General features: G+C 40.7%; 3 protein-coding genes across 4 annotated transcripts; 1 reads left to right on the forward strand and 2 right to left on the reverse strand.

The window, feature by feature from the left end:
* Nucleotides 1-7,992: 7,992 nt before the first annotated feature.
* Nucleotides 7,993-11,575, reverse strand: LOC121186913 (histone H3.3A). Its single transcript, XM_041045824.1, has 4 exons — nucleotides 11,430-11,575; nucleotides 10,304-10,447; nucleotides 9,799-9,952; nucleotides 7,993-9,535 (listed from the first exon to the last, which is right to left on the reverse strand). Exons 2-4 carry the CDS (start codon nucleotides 10,429-10,431, stop codon nucleotides 9,407-9,409), a joined length of 411 nt encoding a protein of 136 aa, XP_040901758.1. The 5' UTR covers nucleotides 10,432-10,447; nucleotides 11,430-11,575; the 3' UTR covers nucleotides 7,993-9,406.
* LOC121186914 (histone H3.3A) lies at nucleotides 7,993-15,268 on the reverse strand. Its single transcript, XM_041045825.1, has 5 exons — nucleotides 15,144-15,268; nucleotides 14,084-14,227; nucleotides 13,551-13,704; nucleotides 13,322-13,451; nucleotides 7,993-9,405 (listed from the first exon to the last, which is right to left on the reverse strand). The coding sequence occupies exons 2-4, from the start codon at nucleotides 14,209-14,211 to the stop codon at nucleotides 13,323-13,325; spliced, it is 411 nt and encodes a 136-aa protein (XP_040901759.1). The 5' UTR covers nucleotides 14,212-14,227; nucleotides 15,144-15,268; the 3' UTR covers nucleotides 7,993-9,405; nucleotide 13,322.
* Nucleotides 15,269-15,823: 555 nt separating this feature from the next.
* Nucleotides 15,824-22,442, forward strand: nop53 (NOP53 ribosome biogenesis factor). Of its 2 annotated transcripts, none has more exons than XM_041045822.1 (12): nucleotides 15,824-16,058; nucleotides 17,074-17,150; nucleotides 17,253-17,361; nucleotides 18,160-18,362; nucleotides 19,288-19,343; nucleotides 19,486-19,581; nucleotides 19,924-20,025; nucleotides 20,132-20,293; nucleotides 20,658-20,833; nucleotides 21,523-21,589; nucleotides 22,008-22,084; nucleotides 22,192-22,442. In XM_041045822.1, exons 1-12 carry the CDS (start codon nucleotides 15,853-15,855, stop codon nucleotides 22,250-22,252), a joined length of 1,392 nt encoding a protein of 463 aa, XP_040901756.1. In that variant the 5' UTR covers nucleotides 15,824-15,852; the 3' UTR covers nucleotides 22,253-22,442. The 2 variants fall into 2 exon arrangements, with proteins under 2 accessions (XP_040901756.1, XP_040901757.1); XM_041045823.1 differs by having other exon boundaries at nucleotides 17,256-17,361.
* Nucleotides 22,443-22,761: the final 319 nt, after the last annotated feature.

A 22,761-nucleotide genomic window follows, 5' to 3' on the forward strand; every position in this document is an offset into this window, starting at 1 on the left:
AACCACTGATTTAGATCATTAGTGAAACAAACTGAACTGATAATAATTCATCATGTTTGTTATCACAGCACTGATTTCAGTGCTAAATTGAAACACTGCCTGGAATTAATTAGAGAGAGATGAAAAAACAAAATTGAAAGACAAGAATACACTATAATCTTTAGTGGAACCACTAAAATGAAGTTTTAGTGTTTAATTGCAGTTTGAGTCTTGGTTGAAATCTTTTGTTGCTGTGTGTATGTTTTTAGTCATCGTGCTCCCAAAAGTGAGAACAGCATGACTTTCTGCTCTGTTCTCCTTTACGTTCTGCATCACTTAATATAGAGTATAGGTGACTGTACAGTATGTACTGGTTATACTGTTTAAAACACTAAAAAGTACTTTCTATATTCACAGTTAAGAAACTAAATCGAAAACTGAGGATGCCAGTGCTCTTTCTGTTTGAGTGATTGGTGACACACTTACAGTGGAGTCTGTGAGTTCCTGCTTGAGCTTTTGACCTTTGCCCCCCCATCACTCCACCACATCACCCTCCCCATTCGCCACATAACCATGGTGAATACATCTATCTCTCCTCTCCTGGAAAATGACTTCACAAATGTGTTTTTTTTTTAAAGAGCTCCACTTTGTCAACATACTTTACTACATTTAGATTATCAGACATGACACCAGGACCTCTGCATTGTTCAATCCTGCTCTGCTTTTAGTATAAACCCCTGCATATCTTCATCCCCCCTCTCTGCCTTCCTCCTCTTTCTTTGTCTCAATCTCTCACTATCTCCCATCTCCCTTTTCTTCTGTCTCCCTCTCTTCAGAACACACACACACACGCACTTCTCTTCCCTCACTTTCAGTAATTCCAGCGTTGCCTCTCTCGCTCGCTTGCCCTAATCCAGCTCTGACCTCAATCCCGTGATGTAACGGATCATGTGATGTGGGGAGAAAGAGAAAAGAGGAGAGGGAGAGAAAGAGAGAGAGAGAAAGAGAGAGAGAGAGAGAGAGAGAGAGAGAGAGAGAGAGAGAGAGAGAGAGAGAGGGGGGAACAGGGGACGTAAAGTGGGGAAACATGCTCTAATCCCCGATGGTGGAGCCACAGACCAATCACAAACTAATGGGGTGGGGGGTCAGGGGGTGCCTCCACGAAGTTACAAAGTATTAGTCAGACACACAGTGATGCACTCAAACACACACACTCACACACAGGCACATACGAGCACACACACGCCCCTTCTGGAAACAACAAGTCAACATGTTTGTTTCATCTCTGTGACTCAGTGGCCATTTACATGCCAGGTTGTCTGAGTCCTGCCAACAACAAACACATCAGCCCGTCTGTTTATGACTGGTGGGCAGCCTCACACTCACACAAATGTTTATTGTGTGTGATTATGTAAATATATAATATGAATGTACACAGTTTCTGTGTACCAAACCAAAGGCATCAAAGCTGGAATCTGTCTCGTGTCTTGCATAATTTGCTGTTATAACACAGTGTCCCTGTGGCTGTTTAGTCTAAATATCATAAACTTCCATATTAACCTGCATAATATACTATATTCTGAAACACGGCAAAGTAAAAAAATTATGAACGCCCATTTCTGCCACTTAAAAAGAGAAAAGAAATCCTATCTCTTATCATTATTATTCTTCACCAATATTAGTTATTATGCCATACCTGTGGGTATATAAGTTAAGATATCTCCTAATTACACAGTATTTCAAAGAAAACTTACTCATGATTGTTTATGTAATTATTTTTTTGAAGTGTCATAAATGAGTTTCCATTCAAACCATAAAAACTTTAAGAAAAACAAAAAAATACAAATTCACACAGCTTCCTGGTTTTGTTTATAAAGCAGGAAATTTCTTCTTTTCTTTCATCATTTACCCATCATGGACTTTGACGCATGTGTTATTTCTCTGCAGTGTGTGTGTCATGTAATGCAAAAATTGGCCATTAGGAGGAGCCGCAGAGAAACAACCGTGTGTGTGGGTGTGTGTGGGTGGGTGTGTGTGTGTCCGGTGTGACTTGTGCATGTTCTGCTCTCCCTCCCCTCTTGTTTCTAGTCGCAGTGTGACTAGAGAAGCACATGGCTTGAGAGAGAGAGTCCAGCACACACACAACCGCACACATGGGGACACACACAGCAAGAACGACCGAGGTTTGGATTGAGGTGAAGTGAATTGAATAGGTCCAGTGGTGGCTTTGCTCATTGTTACTTCACTTGTTTGCGTTTCACCTTACAGAGTGATGTACGTGCAGAGTTTGATACTGAGCTTAAGATGCGTACACAGTGAAATCACAACAATTCTGACCAATCACGGTCCAGTATGAACCTGAGCTTGGACTTCTCAGTAAAGTAGACATTTTGCGTTGATACGAAACATAATTGCATATTTATACTTATAGATCCTGCATTTTTCAGGGAGGGTAAATGACTAAATGTAAACTTAAGAACTTTTAACTAGTTTATCAACATTTTTTTTGTTAAACCATACATATTAGCCCTCGTGTATGTCAGTTGCCCACTTTATTCCAATGATTTTTGGAAAATCATCTTCATATATTTAAGTTTTGACCCATGTTCCTTCAGATAATAGGCAGACTGCTCTCCGTGACTTGTTGGGTTCGGTGTATGGCTTTCATCATTACCTTACACATACGCATACAGAATATACTGTATATAGCAAAATGTGTTATCAGTGTTTCATCTCTAGCTACACTACTTGTTAACCAGTGTGTGTGTGTGTGTGTGTGTGTGGCTGTACTGAACCCTGCTGTGTTGCTAGTTGACTACCAGGTTGTGCTAATGGCTGAACATGGTTAATCCCTGGGAGCAATTCTCCACACACCCCCACCCTGAGGATCCCCAGCCCACCCCCTACTCACCATGTCCCTTTGTGCACTAGTACACTACAGTAATCTCAGTGGTGTGCTCACCTAATCTGAACCCACTCACCCCATGCTCAAGATCCCAACCTCCCACTATGACCACAACCCCCACTACATACACACACACATCAATAAGACACCCCCATGTCTTGTGCCAGTCATCCCACCTGGATGTTGTCTCCTCCCTCCACACACAACATAACGTGGGTATTAATTTGTATATTCCTTGGTCTTCCAGGTTTTATCTCCCATCAGCACTGCCCCATTACAATCTACTGACAATAAGTTTATGAGTGCAATGTTGTTTGGTAGCCTACTCTTAAGTCTCAAGGCCTATCTGGTTTCCTTCTATCTTACTTGCTCTTAAACCATCATATATAATAGTTACAGAAACCTTTTGGTGCTTTACCTGAACACGTTTTTTTTTTTGAAGCCCCCGTGTGCTTCAAAAAAGTGTCAGTGTCAAAACCTCGTTCCTAAAGGTGGTGTCGAGAGGACGGGAGTGAGACAACTTTTGTACCTTTCATCATCATGTAATCATCTTCATGTAAAGCAACAGACCTGGTTTGCATATTGTGTCAAATGAGGCAGTGTTTTGTCTTCTGTCTCAAATCAAACCATCCTAAAGCGTGTGCCTGTCATGTCTAGCCCTGTCTGGTCTGATGACTGTTTTCTTGTGTTACCTTTCATGTTTGGGTCATGTCTTATTTTGAAATCTTTTCCTGCCTGTTTAGTTCGAGATTCACATCCTGCCCTCTGGTGTTTTCCCTCCAATTCTGATTACCTGCCCCGCCTTTATGGGTTTCACCTGTGTTTAATTGTTCTTCCCGCCCCCTAGTGTATTTAAGTCTTGCCTGCCCCTTTGTCTGTGCCAGATCGTCTTTGTCCATAGTGTCAAGTGTTCCAGCTTTTTTTTCCTTGTGTTACTTCTTGTGGCCTTTTTGACGTAGTTTGTTCTCCTTACGGTTTTTGCCTTTTGCCTCTCGATTTGGGTACCTCTGCCTGATTTTGGACTGCCTTCCCGTGTACCGACACTGTATTAAAGAGTAGTCTTTGCCTTTTATCCCTGTGTCCTGGAGTCGTGCATTTGAGTTCTTTTCTGAGCCTCCTTCCTTGACAGTGCCACTGGATCCTCATTTGGTCGTCTGTTTGACTCCAGGTTTTTTAGCCAAGTTTGAGTGTTGTTACTCAGGACACATTCTGTATAAAAAGTTTTGCCTTGAGACGATTTGTATGAGCTTGTTTGTTGTAACTTTCCGAAGCCGATGATCCGACAAACGTACCTACTTCACACAGAGATAGGTCAAGCAGGGTTTGAACTTCTCTCAAGCTCTTTATTCAGATCTTCACACAACCACTTCGCCTGAATGCAGCACCATGGCTGCTGTTGAAAACTACTAAAATTACCCGCCTTTATCCTTATTTGTACCATTCACCCCATCTCCCTCCTCTCTACTACAGCAGACTTTTTGCCTTACCTGTGGATAGTGCAGCTATCCACAACAGGAATAAACCCATTTGCCTTTACGCACCATTTGTACTTGCTAGTTTAATTTCAGCATATCTCTGGCTTTGAGTCTGACTGTTTTTGTAACTTTCGCTGGTCGCACGGAACAGGAATAACACTTTTGCTTTTAGATGTGGCCACATATTGAAAATGTATTCAACTGAAGCACATTGAGGCCTTTACAGTGCTTTTCATTACTCTGCAGCTGTAGTTGAAGATTTCCAGAAATCTTACAGGGACCAGCATTCTGTTAATATGGAGTATGGTCTCTGGCTCCAGTCCCCATGTGTATCAACAGGGGAAACTGCTTTAGCATTTAAGTGGATCTGAATCAGACCACCTTAAAAACTCTCTTCTCTCTTTCATCCATTAAAATTACTTTAGCAACTCCTCACTATGTAAAATGTGCCCCCCCTCATCCACCCACTATATACAAATGTCCCTCCTCCTTCTTCACCTTCTGTCCCTCTCTTCTCCATGTCTATCAGCCCCCTCCCTTCCCAAAGAGACACACAAACACACATGCACCCACATCCACCCACCCACCCACACATACACATAAACACACACTGTACCAGTTGTGTACTAATCTGGAGTCGACCTCTCAACTTGCCCCCTACCCCCTCTCCACCCCCCACCCTCGCCCAACACATACACATCTCTCTCTCTTTTCCTCCCTTCCTGAACATCCATCCACCTCTCTCTCTTCCACCCATCCCCCATCTCTCCTCACTCATGCTCCACCCGCCGCCCCTCCACCCCCCCTCCCAATCCCAGCACTGTGTTAATCTGGTGCTGGTCTGACGGTCAGCACTTTGAGCGGCAGACAGACAGATTGGCTGTAATCCCCTGAGTGCCACAGATGGAGCACCACTACGCAGACCTTGGGGAAGGTGAACGCACAGTTGTGTACATGCACACACACACACACTCAAACACAGAAAGACATACAATTAGAAAAAAAAATACCTATGCACATACTCATTTATATGCATGGCCATGTAGGGTCCATTATATGCTCAGCAATTAGGGCAGAGTACTGTTTATGAGTGATCCCATCATCACAGTCTCACATGATGCTCCTTCACTTCATGACTCCATATTTCTGATGAGATGAGATACAGCGCACACACACGAAAAACAACAGAGGCTCACGCTGCATCCACTGGTGTGACACCAAAGACTCTGTGAATAATTTATTAAGTTCAGCCAAACTATGCAAAATAATCCAGTCCTTAAAATTCATCATTATTAAGACTCATTCGGAACAATGAAGGCCTGGCTCTTCTGGTCCCACATGCTAATATTCCAAGTCCAAATCCTGAAAGAAACCGTTCTTTTGATATGCCGACATGTAATCCTGTACTTAGATTAGCTGGGAGTTAGCTGTTTTTCTTTTAATCCAAAGAATGAAATTATTTCATGTATAATTATCTGGTTAATTGTGTGAACCCAGTTTCCACTGTAATCTGGGAAAATGTGAAGGATTTTGTGACAGAACTGGGGGGGTGCAGCTCGACCGATACTGGATTTTTGAGGTCAATACTGATATAGATTTAATTTAAATAATTCAATAACAATACACTGGATGTGTCAATAGCAATTAAAAAAAAACATGAACACATACCATAAACAAAAAATCTTGATACAGATGCCTTAGATTTTTCTTTTAAATAGCTACATATGCAAGATCCAGACTCAGTGAGGCATGCTTGTCAGTGCTGACAACTGTCTGACATTTACACTGATACTAATATACAGTAGCTAAAAGAAGAATTACTACATGATTGATTGGTCATTGGCTGAGTTTATGACATTTCCATGTCAGATGTCATAACTATAAACTTTCTCAGGTAATATATAATGAATGAAACCTTTTTGCAATTATATTATAACAGGCAGACACATATCTAACTCCAAGGGTCAGCAGCTTGGGGAAATGGAGTACATACAGCATTTGGTCTTTAGGTGGAAAATGAAATGGATGGTGTGAGGCTGATCTTTAGTTTATGTATTGTCACAGTAACTGAAAGAGATGGATACATGGTTGAAACATCCAGCTTCTGCCACTCACAGTTGTGGTTATATGGTTATATGTATACAAACTTGGCCAAACCCCCTGAATGAAAATGAATACATTTCAGCATTAACCTTTAATTAACAGCATAGAATCCAGTTTAAAATGAACTGAAATGTACATGTGGAGGAACATGAATTGTTTGTGTACATGACTGTGTGTGTGTGTGTGTGTGTGTGTGTGTGTGTGTGTGTGTGTGTGTGTGTGTGTGTGTGTGTGTGTGTGTGTCCATACCTCTGAGGCTGTGGTGCCCATTCAAAACAACAGGATTAAAGGCTGGTGTTTGATTAGATGTTTGTTTGTCTATGTGTGTTTCATTGTAATGAGTATAGCTGAAGCCCCAGTGACATGGCTGAATGTGTGTGTGTGTGTGTGTGTGTTTCATTGTAATGAATATGGCTGAGGGCATGGCTTTATCCCTTTTAATCAAGGAAGTAGAAGGATGAAATTAAACACTGATGAGGGGAATGATGTCGGTCCAGAAAGGGATATTAATTGTATTTGTGTGTGTGTGTGTATTTGAGTGTTTGTTTGTGTGTGTGAGAGAGAGAGATGTACATCACAAATTATCTAGAAAGAATAGGTCAATGGGTAAAGAAGTCACATTAAAGTAGTATTCTACCGTCACAAAGAAATGTGGTATGTCACTGTTAGAATCTAAAAATGGATGAATATTAGTTCAGAATAGTGTATAGAGAAGTGTTATGTGGGTAAACACATATTTCCAGACATATACACAGAATTATTTTACATATCTTATTTAAATAACACATATTTTCATACATCATACTGTTGTACTTTATTCCTGGCTAAGGTACATTGTAATGTCAGGAGCTCCAGTCCTTAGTATGGAGGAGTTCAAGAGTTTAATTTACACAGTATTTTACTGCCATCTTGTGGTACTACTAGTTTCAGTGTGAGGTCAGGGTCTGCACGCTGAAGGTTTCCAAACCTTGATCTATGAAAACATATAGACACGTGTTTATTGAGCTAGAAAAATGGATGATGTCATGCTCCAGCAAAAGAAGTGACGTAGGTGGCAAACTCTCACATTGTTGTTGATGATCTGGGAGTGGTTCCTGCTGGTGTGTGAACATGTACAGGCTTGTGACATTTTTTTTCCAAACCTCAAAACATTCATGATATGGTTGGGGGTTGTTGTTGTTGCCTCTGCTATGAAATTTATTTGAATCTTAGAATGTTTGTTTTATCTTGTGTTCATCATGGTCTGTTCTCTTTTACCGTACTGTGTAATAGGGAACATTTTCCATGTAGAATGTCACACATGCCATATGTGGTATATTTTTTAGTTTTACTTATTCACCAATACTTACTCCAATGGCAGTGCTACATAAACTGGTGTAAAAGGATACAGTAAAGGAAGTGATTCTTTCTTTTCCAGCAAAACCATCTTGTTTTAGCTTTTGTCTTATTTAACTGTGTTATAAGAACTCAGAATAAAACATAAGTCTTTGATACAGTATGGGGAGTGTGTATAGCACAGAGACAGAGGAGTGTGTGTAACATCCATTTATTACCACCTTATATGACAAATCTGGAAATTACAAACATCGTTTAATTGAAACATTATCCTTAACATTTCAAAAAAAGAAAAAAAAAGAAAATCAAATTGAGCAAAAAAATAAAAATTAAGTTAAAAGGGTGACAAGTCAACCTGAGAAACGGTATACAGATGATCAACTGATCCGGAGGAGGAAAAAAAACAAAACTAGAAGCACAGGGGGGACGCATACAGGAAACATGACCATTATTACTTGTCATGTAACACTGATTTACAATAGATTTTAGTCAGTTATTTTGTTTTTTTAGAAAAATTATTATCACACTTTGAGAACTTTTGGTTTTAGAGAACATTACAAACCTTGATGAACCTTTGTTATAAAAAGGTCCTTTATTAAAAAACGAGCCACTGCTAAAAAAGTATCAGACACCACCCTTGAGCTCTCAAGCTTTGGCTTTAAATAATTAGATGAAACCAATTAGAACACCACAAAAACAGGTGAGGTTAAACGCTTGTCAGTTAGGAAAAGAGCATCTACAAGAGGATTAAACTTTGGTGCCAAAACGAGTCAGTAGCATCATATTTCAGTAGAAAAAAATAATTGTTTCTGTTCTCAATACATTTTAATCTGATTCATCCCCCCATCTCCATGTCATCCACAAAAAAATTTGCAGTGAAAAAAATCCCGTGCATGAGACTTACTTGGAAGGAAAAAAAAAACACTAACATGACGAATGACAGCAATGATTAATATGGTAATCATAAATCAACTTCACTAAGGATGCCGATGGATTGTATACAATTTGCTGTGGTGATCAGAGCCAGCACTCATGCAGACACATGCAGGGACAGAAATTCCAGCCTCGGCCTTCATGAGCAGAGAGTAACTCTCTCGTGTCTGCACACTTCCGTGTGGAGGCTGGCAGAGTATAGGAGGCAGGAGAAGAGGACCAGGTAAGTTCTTCTAGCACCTTGCAGCAGAAAAGAGACAAGAGTCCCCCTGCAGACAAAACCCATCCTCCCCTCCTGTCTGTCCCTCCCAAATTTGCATTGTTCTACTCCATCTTTTTTCCTCATCCTATCCACAAATCACCCTTTACCCCTCAGAGCCAGAGTAGGAACAGTGCAAACTAGGAGATGTGAGCTTGAGGAGATCTCATCACCAAAGAGTTGGTACATGCACAAAAAGAGAGTACCCTAGAAGTCTGCTGCCGAGAGCACTAAGAAAAACACGACTATACACTTTATTTATTCATAATATAATCAGTTTTCCTCTACACACTACTAACACAGGGAGAGAGGGAGGACAGGGGCAGGTGAGAGGCTGAGGGACGGGGAGACAGACTGGTGAAGGAAGGGCAGGAGGAAGAGGTGAAAATTTTAAAGACCATGAGGACGACATAGCATTTAAGCACGCTCCCCGCGGATACGACGTGCCAGCTGGATGTCTTTGGGCATGATGGTGACACGCTTGGCGTGGATGGCGCACAGGTTGGTGTCCTCAAACAGACCCACCAGGTAGGCCTCGCTGGCCTCCTGCAGAGGAAGAAAACAGGAAACAAATGTCTGTCAGTAGAGTTTAGGTTACACAGGTAGTTAGGGTACACAGCTCTTTGGTAACATAATATGGACACCTGTTATTGTTTTAGACACAAGTGCAAAATGCAAATCTTACTTTATAACTATTTTCTACAGCTGCTTTACGGTGAAGATTCTGCTCTTCTCTTCATTCACCCAGGATTCACACTTCATATAATCATCATATAAGAACAAAGTGTGAATCTGACTGTAATACTGACCTGCAGAGCTCCGATGGCTGCACTCTGGAAACGTAGATCAGTCTTGAAGTCCTGGGCGATTTCTCTCACCAGGCGCTGGAAAGGCAGCTTGCGAATCAGCAGCTCAGTGGATTTCTGGTAACGACGGATCTCACGCAGAGCCACAGTACCGGGCCTTCACAAATACATGGGAAAAAAAAAAAAAAAACATGAAAAAAGAATTATGTCAGAGGATATGGGAAGCAGAACTTGCTTATAGAATATCATGTTTTTTTTGTTTTTTTTATGTCAACCACATTAAAGCCAAACTACCCAAAGCAGGACATGTACAGCTGGTTTAATGAAAATCTGCAATCTAGGATTTGAGAGTTTTTTGTACTCATTTGTTTTCTATGAATGTTTTATTTTTTTTCCCAATAAGATGACCTTATAATTGTAAAAATTTGAGTAACTCGTAATTTTGGATTTCCATTTGGCCTTTAATAGAGTGAAACCACTGGTCTGGGAGCTGTTTTGACTGTCTCACCTGTAGCGATGGGGCTTCTTCACACCACCAGTGGAAGGAGCGCTCTTACGAGCAGCCTTTGTGGCCAGCTGCTTACGTGGGGCTTTGCCTCCAGTGGACTTACGGGCAGTCTGCTTGGTACGGGCCATGGCTACTAAAAATCACCTGAACAAGATGGAAAAGAAAGGACAAATAATTCAGGGACTTTGGTTTACGATGCACAACTTGCTCCATGGTCAAGAGTCTTCTTCTGACATCTTGTGTTTTCTTTAATCTGATCACTCATGAGAAAAAAACTGAATGCTTTCGTGGCTCCAATAATACAAACATGGCAGCGGACAGAAAGCACAATTTTGCATTAATTTCTGTATTTTATTGGTCTGATAGTTCTGCACTTAAGCCGTTTAAGACAACACGTCCTAAATAGTGATTTTAACCTCAAAGTCATTTTTGTTTTTAAATATAAGATACATACTACATAATCGTTTTACAATTGGAACAGGAAACTTGAATTAAGTAAACTTTTTGAGTAAGTAAACATACAGGACATTCCCTAACACATAAAGACCGACAAACATCAGTCAAAGCTGAACGACAATACTATTGGTCGGTAGACCAATACGTTTCTAAAAATATAACGTATGAACCAATCAGCATACACAGTCTATACAGTAGGCGGGCTCTACAGCTGCCTTCCACTGTTGCTAGGTCCGCCTACCTCGCTCTGATGATGGCGGCGGTTTGATGCGCAAACGGGATAAAGACCCAGGGCAGAAGAGCAAAGGAGTACCACATAAACAACTTCAATTTTATAAATAATCGCTCTTCCAGCGTATCGGAAAATAGGATAACAACACAGAAGACATTCCAAGGAACTCATAGATAGGCATAGGAAAGCTGAACAGTCCCTAACGGCTGCGTAGAACCGAGCTGAACCGGCGCATAATTTGAAACAGAATTTCCCCTCATCTGAACGGCTGCAGAAAAGACTGCATTTCACCGTCGTTTCGACAGCCGTGTTTGTTATTTTACAACACGACGAAAATGGAGGTTACTCTCTGTTAAATGTAACTATAAATACAACAATTTACAACTCAAAAATATAAAGTTCGTATACAAACACGGTGACATATTTTGAGACGCTTACCTAAGGAAAAAGTGAGCACAAGTCGTGAGAAATGTTTCGCTTCTCTCTATTTTCTTCTTCGTATCCACAATGGGAAGCAGCGTCCAGCGGGAAAATGGCCGCCGCGTCAATCATCGGTCCCACAATGCAACAGTGTTCATAACAGTTATGTGGTCACTTTGGTCAGGTTGACACACGCTGGTCCACACAGGTTAATACGTTTGAGAGCATTTTATTCACATTTATTGATTAAGTCTGCGCTTTAAATTCAGACAGCTCAGGCATATGGGAGCTGCTGATGAGACGTTAGGAGTGTTTAACCTTTTTCTACAGTCAGTTTGATCGAAACCACTCGGGCTCAAACCGAAAGTAGTACTGAAAAGTTAAGTCGCACTTTTCCGTGGTTGTCAGAGGTGGTTTGAAGGGAATGGATAACAATTTTGAGACAGTTACCAGAAGTCTGTGTACAAGAGAGAATACCTGTTTTTAAAAGAAATGAGGAAACTACCCAGAAACTATGTTTATTCCAAGCCTCCATTATTTGGTGACCTGTATGTGTCTTGTGAATTTTTAAATAGATATTTAAGAAATCTAGTAATTTTGTCAACAGAAATATTATTGTCTTTAATTTACAATAAAAAGTTTCCGTTTAGTTATATCTCTGGGTTGTACTTCTGTTTTACTATAATCAGCCCAAATACTTAAGACTTAAACATTTTAAGTTAATTCAATAAAAAAGTACTGGTTCATTAAATTTGGAGGAAAGGTTCATTTTTAATGTCAGTTGACTGCAGGGGTTGTAATAACCTCTTTTGCAGCATTTATCCTTGGAAGGATGTGTGAGAATATGTATGCACAAGAATATGAATTGGTACTGCAACTACATTTAAAAAAGTAACCTACCATTTACTTTTATGATTAATTTTGTTGTCAGTAAAATGTAAGAAATTTGTGAAAATGCCAGTTACATTAGCAAAAAGAAAAGCAGAACATCCTCATAGGCTGGAGGCTGGAAACAGGAAAAATAACAATAGATTATCAAAATATTACATATCCATTTGTTCTGGTAGTAATAGTATCTCAATATATAAATTCTCTCATACTGCTCATTTAACCACAAGAACCTGTTTATTATGTTTGTATGTGAATTCCGGAGTACAAATATTTTGCTTTTAAAAATGACCGAAAACATAAATCAAAAACACAGTAGAAAAAAAAAATAGGTTACCATATCAACCTGAGAGAGGAACCAAAAGTCATAACATTACCTGGACATAAGAACATGGTTGAAAATCAAAACATGATCAACATAGGTCTGCTACATATATGCCTCTTGTAGTCTGTCAAACCATGCAGTGTCATCATAGCACAATGACGTTTCTAATTGACAACCAGAATCAAACTTTTATATTTTGATACATTAAACAGTAACAGTAGAAATACACCATTATTGTAAAAAAAAAAGAGAAAGAAATATCACTACTTTTACAACAATTTCTATTTAAAAAAAAAATTAAAAAAATCAGAAGACCTATTATATCAATGTATGTGTCCGTCTGAAGATGAAAATGTCTCAATGCTATTTCCTATGCTTATTTCAGATAATATGCTATTCTTGGCCTGCAAAAACACCTTATTCATAAGAAATAACAAGGCATTCCTGTGAGCTAGCTAGTTAGAAGTGAGGAGCGTAACTGTGATTCAAAGTTTTAAACATACATGAAGGTATCTCTAAGGAAACTCTGCTACTAGTAGCACCAAAGAAGACATGATCACACATTTTACGGTTATCACAATCATATGATATTTATAGAACCTCAAACCAAACTACTAACTAAGTATAGAGGAAGGAAAGGGATGGAAAGAGTGGTGAAGGGACAAGAGGACAGCATATAATAAATCAAAAAAAACATTTTAAGCACGCTCCCCGCGGATACGACGTGCCAGCTGGATGTCTTTGGGCATGATGGTGACACGCTTGGCGTGGATGGCGCACAGGTTGGTGTCCTCAAACAGACCCACCAGGTAGGCCTCGCTGGCCTCCTGCAGATGGCAAAGAAAGAACATTGGTTTTTAGCTGGAACGATGCAACATAGTTTTAGTAGGCTGGTTAAATAATTTTCTATAATGACTGCAACTGACCTGCAGAGCTCCGATGGCTGCACTTTGGAAACGCAGATCAGTCTTGAAGTCCTGGGCGATTTCTCTCACCAGGCGCTGGAAAGGCAGCTTGCGAATCAGGAGCTCAGTGGATTTCTGGTAACGACGGATCTCACGCAGAGCCACAGTACCGGGCCTGGAGAGGAGAGGCAGAAACTCATGTGTAACATTTGAGGTGGGAGCAGCTGAACTGCGTTTGTACAAACTTGTGTTATCCTTATTTGATGAAAAACTCTAAATCATGTGCTCCTATTTTCATGTTCACCTTGCCCTCAGCTTACTGCTGTTTGGGAAAGTGAATGCTTCGACTCTTGTATTTTTCTACTGTAAGAGTCCGAGATGACAATGTTCTGCACATAACAGTCTAAATGAACAATATACTGATATACTACTAATTCCATCAGTCAGTTTTGTTTTAGTTTATATTGGCATATGTAACAGGGGGCATGAAACTGTAGCATCTCTTGTGTTGTTTTTCTTCCCAACACACCCAGAAGAGCCCAGTGTGTTCTCACCTGTAGCGATGGGGCTTCTTCACACCACCAGTGGAAGGAGCGCTCTTACGAGCAGCCTTTGTGGCCAGCTGCTTACGTGGGGCTTTGCCTCCAGTGGACTTACGGGCAGTCTGCTTGGTACGGGCCATGGCTACTAAAGATCACCTGAGGGTAAATAACAAAGTTTGCTTCGTTAACAACAAATCATTTTTAGGCACATGCAAGAAAATAGCTTAGGACACAGGACATGAAGAATAAAATTTAATTTTCCATTTGTTTTTAATTAAGTTTAAAACTTTATATAAACTTGACAGACTCTATAAAAAAAACTATCAGCATCAGGAACCTATTTTTTTCGAATTATACTCAAGGTAGCTTATGCAATGACTATGGCAAAAAGGACAGCGAAGGCATCGAATCATATAACAGCTCTTTATCATGTGAACCAATCACATTCTGTGCACGGGCCCGTAGGGCGGGATGTTGTGAACCTTTCAACCAGTCATCGTGCGACGATTGACCAACAAACCCCGCCCCTTGCGCACTGAACGTGGGTTTGTTCGTTTCTTCATTCTGTGCTCCCCGGTTGCGCACAAGCCTTGATTTTTTATTCAGAATGAGCTATTTTAAAGGAAATCCAGACGACACCGCCCGCCCCGGGTGCCCCGTGTAGTCAAACTAACATACCCCAAGATGATGGCTGGCTGCTGGCTAGAAGAATGTAAACGGGAAGGAAAAATCGGTGTAGGAAACGAAGAAGGTGATGATAAAAACGACGGAAGAATATAAAAACCACGGCATAAAAGTGGAATATACTTTCTGAAGATGACACGAGACATGTCAGGGGATCAATTGATGAACAATATTTTGTCAGATGACCCCTCACTTTAGGCGCATTTCCGAGTCAAATTCGAGCAGATCACAAGTGCTTTTTAGGTCCCTGACTCCCCGAGCAGGCAGATAATAGCTCGACTGCTCTGCGTTTTCTTTTTCACCGAAAATAAACGAAAAACACGTCCATCCGAGAACTAATGTAACACGAAATGATAGATTGGAGTTTTATTGAAATGGTGATACTTACCTTTGAAAACTTAGTGAAAGATTGCAGCTCAAAAATGGGAATTTATTCTTGAGTCTCTAAAGCGTTGTTCTCGCTATAAAATGAGGGGAGGAAAAAAAGGAAAAAGTACATAGGAAAGCAGTAGGAGACACGTTTCCCATGATGCAACTGGAATAAACATATCACATACATGAAGCAACATGATTAACAACTGCATAACCATACTTACACGCAATGTCATGCAACAAGTTTTTCTCAGTCCTGATTATTGGTAGTTTTGTTAGTATAGGTTATTTTTATTTTTTTAGTAAATGTATTTTATCTTGGAAGAAAATATGAAACCATAGTACTCAAAAAATAAGGGAGAGAATATAAAGTGATTGCCATTCAGCCCTTTACTATATACTATACTGTACTAATATTTGTAATTTGTTTATTAAGGAAGAAATATAAAAAAAAAACATTTGAAACCAACACAAAAAAACTCTTCTTCGTTCTTAGTGTCGTGTTAAACTCTGTGTGTAATAATCTCATTATGGTTTAGATAGAAATAATTATTAGAGCCTGACAAAATAAGTTACAGTGAAAAAAAAGTTTATACTATTATTTATTTGGTAAAAGCTTTTTCAACATCTACACTGTCTGTCCTGCTGGTGGCGCCACCACCTTCATGCCAGCGCCTTAGGACTAAAGAAGAAGAAACGTGTTTCTTTTTTTCCAGTCCTCCAACATGGCGGCTGCCAGGAGGTTGAAACGCGTGGTGGCTTCACAGCCAGGATTTTTAAATTTAAAGCCCAGTTTGGACTCCGCAGACTCGGTCAGCAGTCGGAGAAAACGCGTGAACAAGAATAAGAAGAAGAACTGGAACAAACACAGCGACATAAACGATGTAGAGGAGTTTTTAGACGACATCAGGCACCAGGAGAGGACCACAGGGTAGGCTAGCCAAATGCGGTGCTGACTGAAATGCTGGTGTTGTGTGAAAAATCGGTCTAAAAATGCTTCGCCATAAACTTTACCGTATCTCCTCTTCCATGGTCCTTGTATCAGGGGTTCTCTCTAAAACAGTTGATTTGAACAGTGCGAGAGTTATTGCTTTATTCTCCGAAAAGAGTGTAAAAAAATACAGTTTACCCGAATTCATTTCAAATCTGGAAATACAAGTTGCTTTACCTAAAAGGTTTAGTCAGCTGGTTGAAAAGCTGAAGGCCAGCTGACGTTTATTGTTAGTTGTTGTTTATGTTTTGTTGGGGCAGTGTGTGGTATGAACCCCCTAAACCAAGGGTGTCCAAACTGTTCCACAAAGGGCCGTGTGGCTACAGGTTTTTGTTCCAACCAAGCAGCAGCACACCAGACTTGACTCATTTAATCAACTGATCTCAGTCTTCAGACAGTTGATTGGACAAACTGTGTGCTCTTGATGGGTTGGAACAAAAACCTGCAGCCACACGGCCCTTTATGGAACAGTTTGGACACCTCCGCCCTAAACTATAGGGACTAATACACACCTAAAGTCATTCAATATGTTTTACTGCATCAAGGTCAGTATTTGAGCTAGTGTGGTAACAATTAATTGACTGACCCAAAATGAATTAACAGCAGTCTCACAGTTACTGTTTAATTTCCTGTTAAGTCATATGACCAAACAAGTGCTGACCGATTGGCTTGTTCAGGCTTCTCAACTGTGCTGCTTTGCTCTGTGGCACATGACTGTAAATTTACCTTCTTTGTATTTTTAACTGTTGGCCGCACAAATGAACATGTGTCTGTGGACTCTGAGAGGTTTTGATGTGATTTTTATTATGCAAATTTCTAACTGTCTGTACAAACAATTCATCAGCTGCTTGAACAAATAACCACTGTAATTGAGTAAGTAGTAATCAGTTAGAAAAAGCTGATTTTTCAGTTGTAAGTCGAAAGTGTGACATGATATGATCTTTATGTATTTCAGGGGTCTGCTGTCTGAGAAGTCAGATGACAGTTTGTTCTTTTTGGATGTTGGACAACCGAAGAAAGCTGAACCGAAGGGTAAATAGTGATACAGACCAGTTTGTTTCTTTTTCCTCAATAAGGAGGAGATGTGTATATATGTTTGTTGTTGTAATTGAATTATCTGTTTTCTCTGCGAAGCAGCGGAATCCGATAACAGAAAGGTGAAGACGAGAAAAGGGAAAGCGTCACGTCCTCTGAGGATAGACCTGATCCTGCAGCACGACTCCCTCGTTCCACCACCTAAAGAGTCAGTACTTATCACAGCTGTGTGCTTTTCTCTTTGTCTGTGACTTCATAACTTAACTGTAAATATTCTCAGAAGAAACAGAAACTGTTTTCTAAAGAGAAGCCGCCTTTTAGTATGAATCTAGCCTTTCCCTGACACGTTCACCCTTTTCCTGCCCCACATTCTTGTTGAGATTTGTTTTAGTCTGATCATTGGGGCAGATATAGATCTGCAAATAATGGTTTATGTGGTATTGTCATTTCATAGATTTGCCATGTTAACCAACCCACGGACCATTCTCTGACGCAAAGCTACATGTTGTGACTTTTTTTTTTTAATCAAATCTCATATCTGTGGGAAGTGAATTGGTTATAGCTGTAACAGGAAATGTTGGCAAACAGTAGCTGGCGATTAGATCACTTCCCTACAGAGCTCGTCTGTCTTTTTCATGGTAATATTCAGCATCTGTGCAAATTCACAAATGAGGCTCACTAAAAACTGTGTGTGACCAGTGATGATCTCATCCTTGCGCTCCCAGTATTTCCTTCATGGGAATGTGAAGACAACTCACAGGAGCTCAGGAGGCTGTTGTGTGGATGGTGTCCTGGGATCTGAGGATATGCAAACACACACCACAGTGTAGACAGTATCAGATAAAATGGCCCTAAACATCTAGTGAGCTAATTGTTGGATTTTAAATTTCATTTCACTTCCTTTTGACTTCTTGTGTCAGCTTCTCGCCATCATATCCCATTTTTCTCCTTTACCTCCTCCCGCCCTACATAACCCACTGTTCATCTTTTCTCCCTTTCCCCCCAGTGTGCTGGCCTACCAGCAGCCAAATGCCAAGAAACTTCGTCGCATTGCCCAGAAAGCTGAGCAGCTGGCAGCCAAAGGCGTGGTGCCACGGAGGCAGAGACAGCTGCTCAACAGACGGCCAGTCGCCAGGAAGGCCAAGATGGCAGTGACAGAGGCCAACAACAACCCAGACAGAGAATATTACGACATATGGGAACAAGAACGTGAGTGGAGTTTGTGTATGTGTCTGTGTCTGTCCGGTGATGATCCCATCCTTGCGCTCCCAGTATTTCCTTTACGGGAATGTGAAGACCAACATGGAGCTCAGATGACTGTTATGTGAACAGCCGTCTGGGATCTGAGGATGCACATGAGGAAATAAAAATTTGGAGTTGTGTTGCGATTCAAATGTCAAATTAGGAATGTTAGTAATAAATAGGTTGTTAATCATTTATAAGACTTTGATTAATAATAATATATAAACCTAAATTGGGCATCTCTGCAGCTTTGAGTTCTTCAGTGCAGGTTTAGTCAGTGGCTAAGTCTTAGCTGCGTTTTGCATACAGTTTGAATAACTGTACAGTGTGTTCTACAAGCAAATGCAATCACAGTCTGTGACGCACGGGTGCACGGTGTAAGTGGATACATACTTTCAACTGCCTTAAGTTAAACTAAGCCTCAAGTTTTCTGCCAGCTGATGTGATCAGGGGAATCCAAAAGAGGGAGCCACCAGAGCTTTACTCTGACGTGGTGGACACTGGCCTGTTTTGAGTGTCTATTGCAATACACAAGGCTTGATGTACCCATATATACTCTGCATTTAGGACACCCCAACCAAATGTTGAAGCTGAGGAGTGAGTATGTCTTAATCACTCTCATCAGGTTTCTCAGAGCCAAGTTTTTCTTGCAGCTGTACTGATTAAAACTTAACTACTTTGAGGTTTAACACAGGAGTCTGATTTGATTTTGTGTTGTTGCAGCCAGACATTTCATGAAACTATGGACCAAGCCTTTGCTTTCAAGTCCTGTCTTATCTGTTTGTGACTGAGAAAGCTGTGGTATTTAATGGTAGTTAATATTGTTTAATATTGTAGAAGTATGTTAAAAACACATGCAGCCCTTGCATATTTTGTTTTCTTTCTAATACAGCAAAAACTTCAGCTGACCCCTGGTATCTTCACCAAACTGGCAAGAAGGCTGTCAAGGTGAGAGTGAATGTTTGTTTTTTTTGTGAGAGATGTAAGTGACAGCTTAAACAGCTTTCAACACTGTGAGGGACTAATATTTTACATAGTATGTGTGGTGGTTGATGTGTGACTGATATGGGTGTTTCATCGGTTTTCTCAGCGTCCAGCGAAGTTGAACGAGAAGCCGTCTGTGCTCCCGGCTGTGGAGGTGATCGCCCCCGGAGGATCCTACAACCCAGACTTCTTCTCACACCAGGTAACTCACACCTATGCACCTTATGGACTTACTAACAGCTGCAATAACTGGGCTAAGCATCATCATTTTACATTCATTTTAATTAAAGGATGGTCAACTGTCTACAAGTGATGTTAAAGCTTGTACAACCATTGTTGACATTGTTGACCAAATACAACAAACAGACAAGCTCTTCTTTTTGTGCTCATGTGTGGAACATGTCTGCAAAGTGTAGTAGTGCATCAACTGTCTGCGTCCATCCTGGAGTACGATCAAGACTTTGAGTTTGTCCCATGTGTTACTCATTGTTTGTGTTGTTGTAATGACCCGCACTGACTGGCTGCTCCATCCCTCTGAACCCAGGCCTTGCTGCAGGAGGCCCATGAGGTGGAGGTAAAGAAACAAAAGGAGGAAAACAAAGTAGAGAGACAGTTGGCTGTCAACAAAGAAGACACAGCAACAGAGGTACAGACAATCGTTCTAACTCTTCCTTCATTTTGGTGGTTTATTCTAAACGCGGTGGAAACTCTGATCTTTCCTGTTATCTGCTGCGCCTCTGTGTGTTCTGCAGGAGACGATCTTAAGAGAGCAGGTGGAAGGTCTGGTAGAAGAAGAGGATGAAGAAGAAGCGGCTCCTAATGAGGAAGAGGAGGATGCGGCAGTGGGAGCCATCACACTGGCAGAGAAGAAGACTGAGAGACAGAGGAAGAGAGAGAAGGCTGAAAAAATAAAAGTACATACACAATTCAAAGTTAACTCATTTTAAAGCCTTTTATGTCACAGATGCTACAGTTCAGTAACTTCTGCAGCTTCCTGGAAGTTATTTTACACATTCTGGATGTGATTCTGAAATGGTAAAATGTTTGACAACCTCATAACTGTTCACACTTTTAGCAAAAAGTGTGCTTTTGTTTTTTATTTATTTATTTATTTATTTGAATTTCAGATCGATTCCCAAACTACAAAGCATTTAAAATGAAAGGGTTCCAGCTTGTAATGACTTTGGGCATGCGCCCTCAAAAAGATGCCATATTGTTGATGTTTCACTCACTATCTAAAAATCTACCTTACTGTTTCTCTTCCTCTTCTCACCCCAGGAGCAGCAGCGGTTGGCTGAAAGACATCAGACTGACCAGCGGCAGCAGCTCTTCCAGCTTCGATCGATTAAGTCGTCCATTAGACAGCAGGAGCAGAGAACCGAGGGCAAACAGAAACTGCGCAAGGCCAAGCAGGAGGCCCAGAAAAGCCAGCCCAGACGCCTTGGCAAACTCAAGTACACCTAACGCTCACCTACTCCCTGTTCCCATGTGTCAGAAGGGCACTTTCATAAAGTTAGGGCACTCACAACAGATTAAAAAAGAATGGTCAAAATTAATCGTGCAAAGCCTGAGATATTCTGATTTTAGTCCTGATTAATGGACCCTGTTTTTCCCTCAACGCATCACAGTAGCATCTTTTGTGAAGACCCTTTTTGCCTCCTAAATTTCCATTTCTTCAGAAATGGTTGGTGACAGTACTAACAGGCTGAGTACTATGTAATGGCAAGTAAATTAAACTACATGAGTAAAATAGGTAGAGTGTCCCTTTAATGCAGTAAAACCAATGTAAAGTGCATGTTTATATTCCTGGTACAATCTTTGCTGGGGGAACAAAACCCAGCTTGTGCTGAGTTGGGACCATTTACATGTTCTACAGAGTGTGGGTCAGTTTTCTTTTTATTGATTGATTGATTGTTCTCCATCACTACTTCAGCAACACAAATGATATATGGTATATGGTATTGATTTTTGTTTTGGAATTCCTGTTTTTTCTTTTAGCAAAATTAATTTAAGTCGTTGGAATAACCACGTTTCTTTTCACTGTTCATCCTTTGGTCATTTGGTCATTTCAACAGGGGGCAGTATGTGAACGGACCGTTTTCTGACCACATGGTAAATGTTTGCTTTTTGTTCTTATTTGCAGGTTCCAGGCTCAGGACCTTGAGGTTCAGTTGAGTGACGAGCTGGCCGGCTCCCTGCGAAGACTCAAGGTACTTCCCTCACTTCTGTAACGTGTTCTCGCTCATCCACTTTGACCTTTGCGAGTGAGGCCACAGTGTCTTTATCTGTAATGAGTTTTGGTGCATTTAGTTGGTGTATTATCTTCAGTGCTCTGCATTGTCTTATTCTAAGCTTTATCCTGTTCTCTAATACTGCAACGACCCACTTTCCCCCATAGGGACAATTATAATTTCATTTGATGTAATTGCCAGTGGAAAATTCCCGGCTCTTCTCTCTTCTCTCCTGCCATTGTGTGTCTTAATAATACTTAAATCAGCCTTTTGTGGGGTGAATGGGATTTTATAATTTGGGTGGGAATTGTGTATTAAGTCAGAGCAGAGTGACATTTGTCTCACATGGATTTTCCGGGACTTGTCTCTCCTCTCTTGTAATGCTGTGCCTCTGCAGCCAGAGGGCAGCGTCCTCAAGGACCGCTTCAAGAGTCTGCAGAAGAGGAACCTGATCGAACCCAGAGAAAGAGCCAAGTAAGGACCTCTTACGTAACATCTCATCAAAGGCTCGCAGTCATATACAGATTCATAAGATGTGTATTGATTAAAATGTACGTTTGCACCCTGCCCCCTTCTCTTAGGTTCAAGAGGAGACACAAGCTGAAGTATGTGGAGAAGAGGGCTTTTAGAGAGATCACTTAGTGCTGATCCACAGACCACAGGAGCTGAGAACCAGAAGCATTTAAAGCCACAAGTGCAACATAATGGAGCTGTGTATATACAACTTAATGACTGTTGAGGGCCTGCTTGTCCCTCTCAGACAATTACAACTTCTAACAAATATATATGTCATTGATAATTGTGATATATAAACTTATAAAATGTGCTTGAAGTGAGTGTATTTCCTGTATTTATCCTATAGTTTTTATATCACTTCCGACAATCCAGTTCACATAATGTCAATTCTGTGTATGTTACCTAATATGACCCCTATAGGGAAAAGGTTATCTAAGGGTTCGTACTATACAGCCCAGTCTGCCTAGGCCATGTGTCACTGTGTCAGTACTATGCTCATACATGACTAAAGACTTGCGGCTTATGTTAATAACAGGGTCAGCCACATGAAGTGTTACTTTCCATCGTGGGGACATTGGTCAGATTCATGTCATTTATCAGTCTGTCTCATATTTCTGAAGATTAGTGCAAAACCA

Source organism: Toxotes jaculatrix, chromosome 9, assembly GCF_017976425.1.
Source record: "Toxotes jaculatrix isolate fToxJac2 chromosome 9, fToxJac2.pri, whole genome shotgun sequence".
In the NCBI taxonomy this organism is placed as follows: Eukaryota; Metazoa; Chordata; class Actinopteri; family Toxotidae; genus Toxotes; species Toxotes jaculatrix.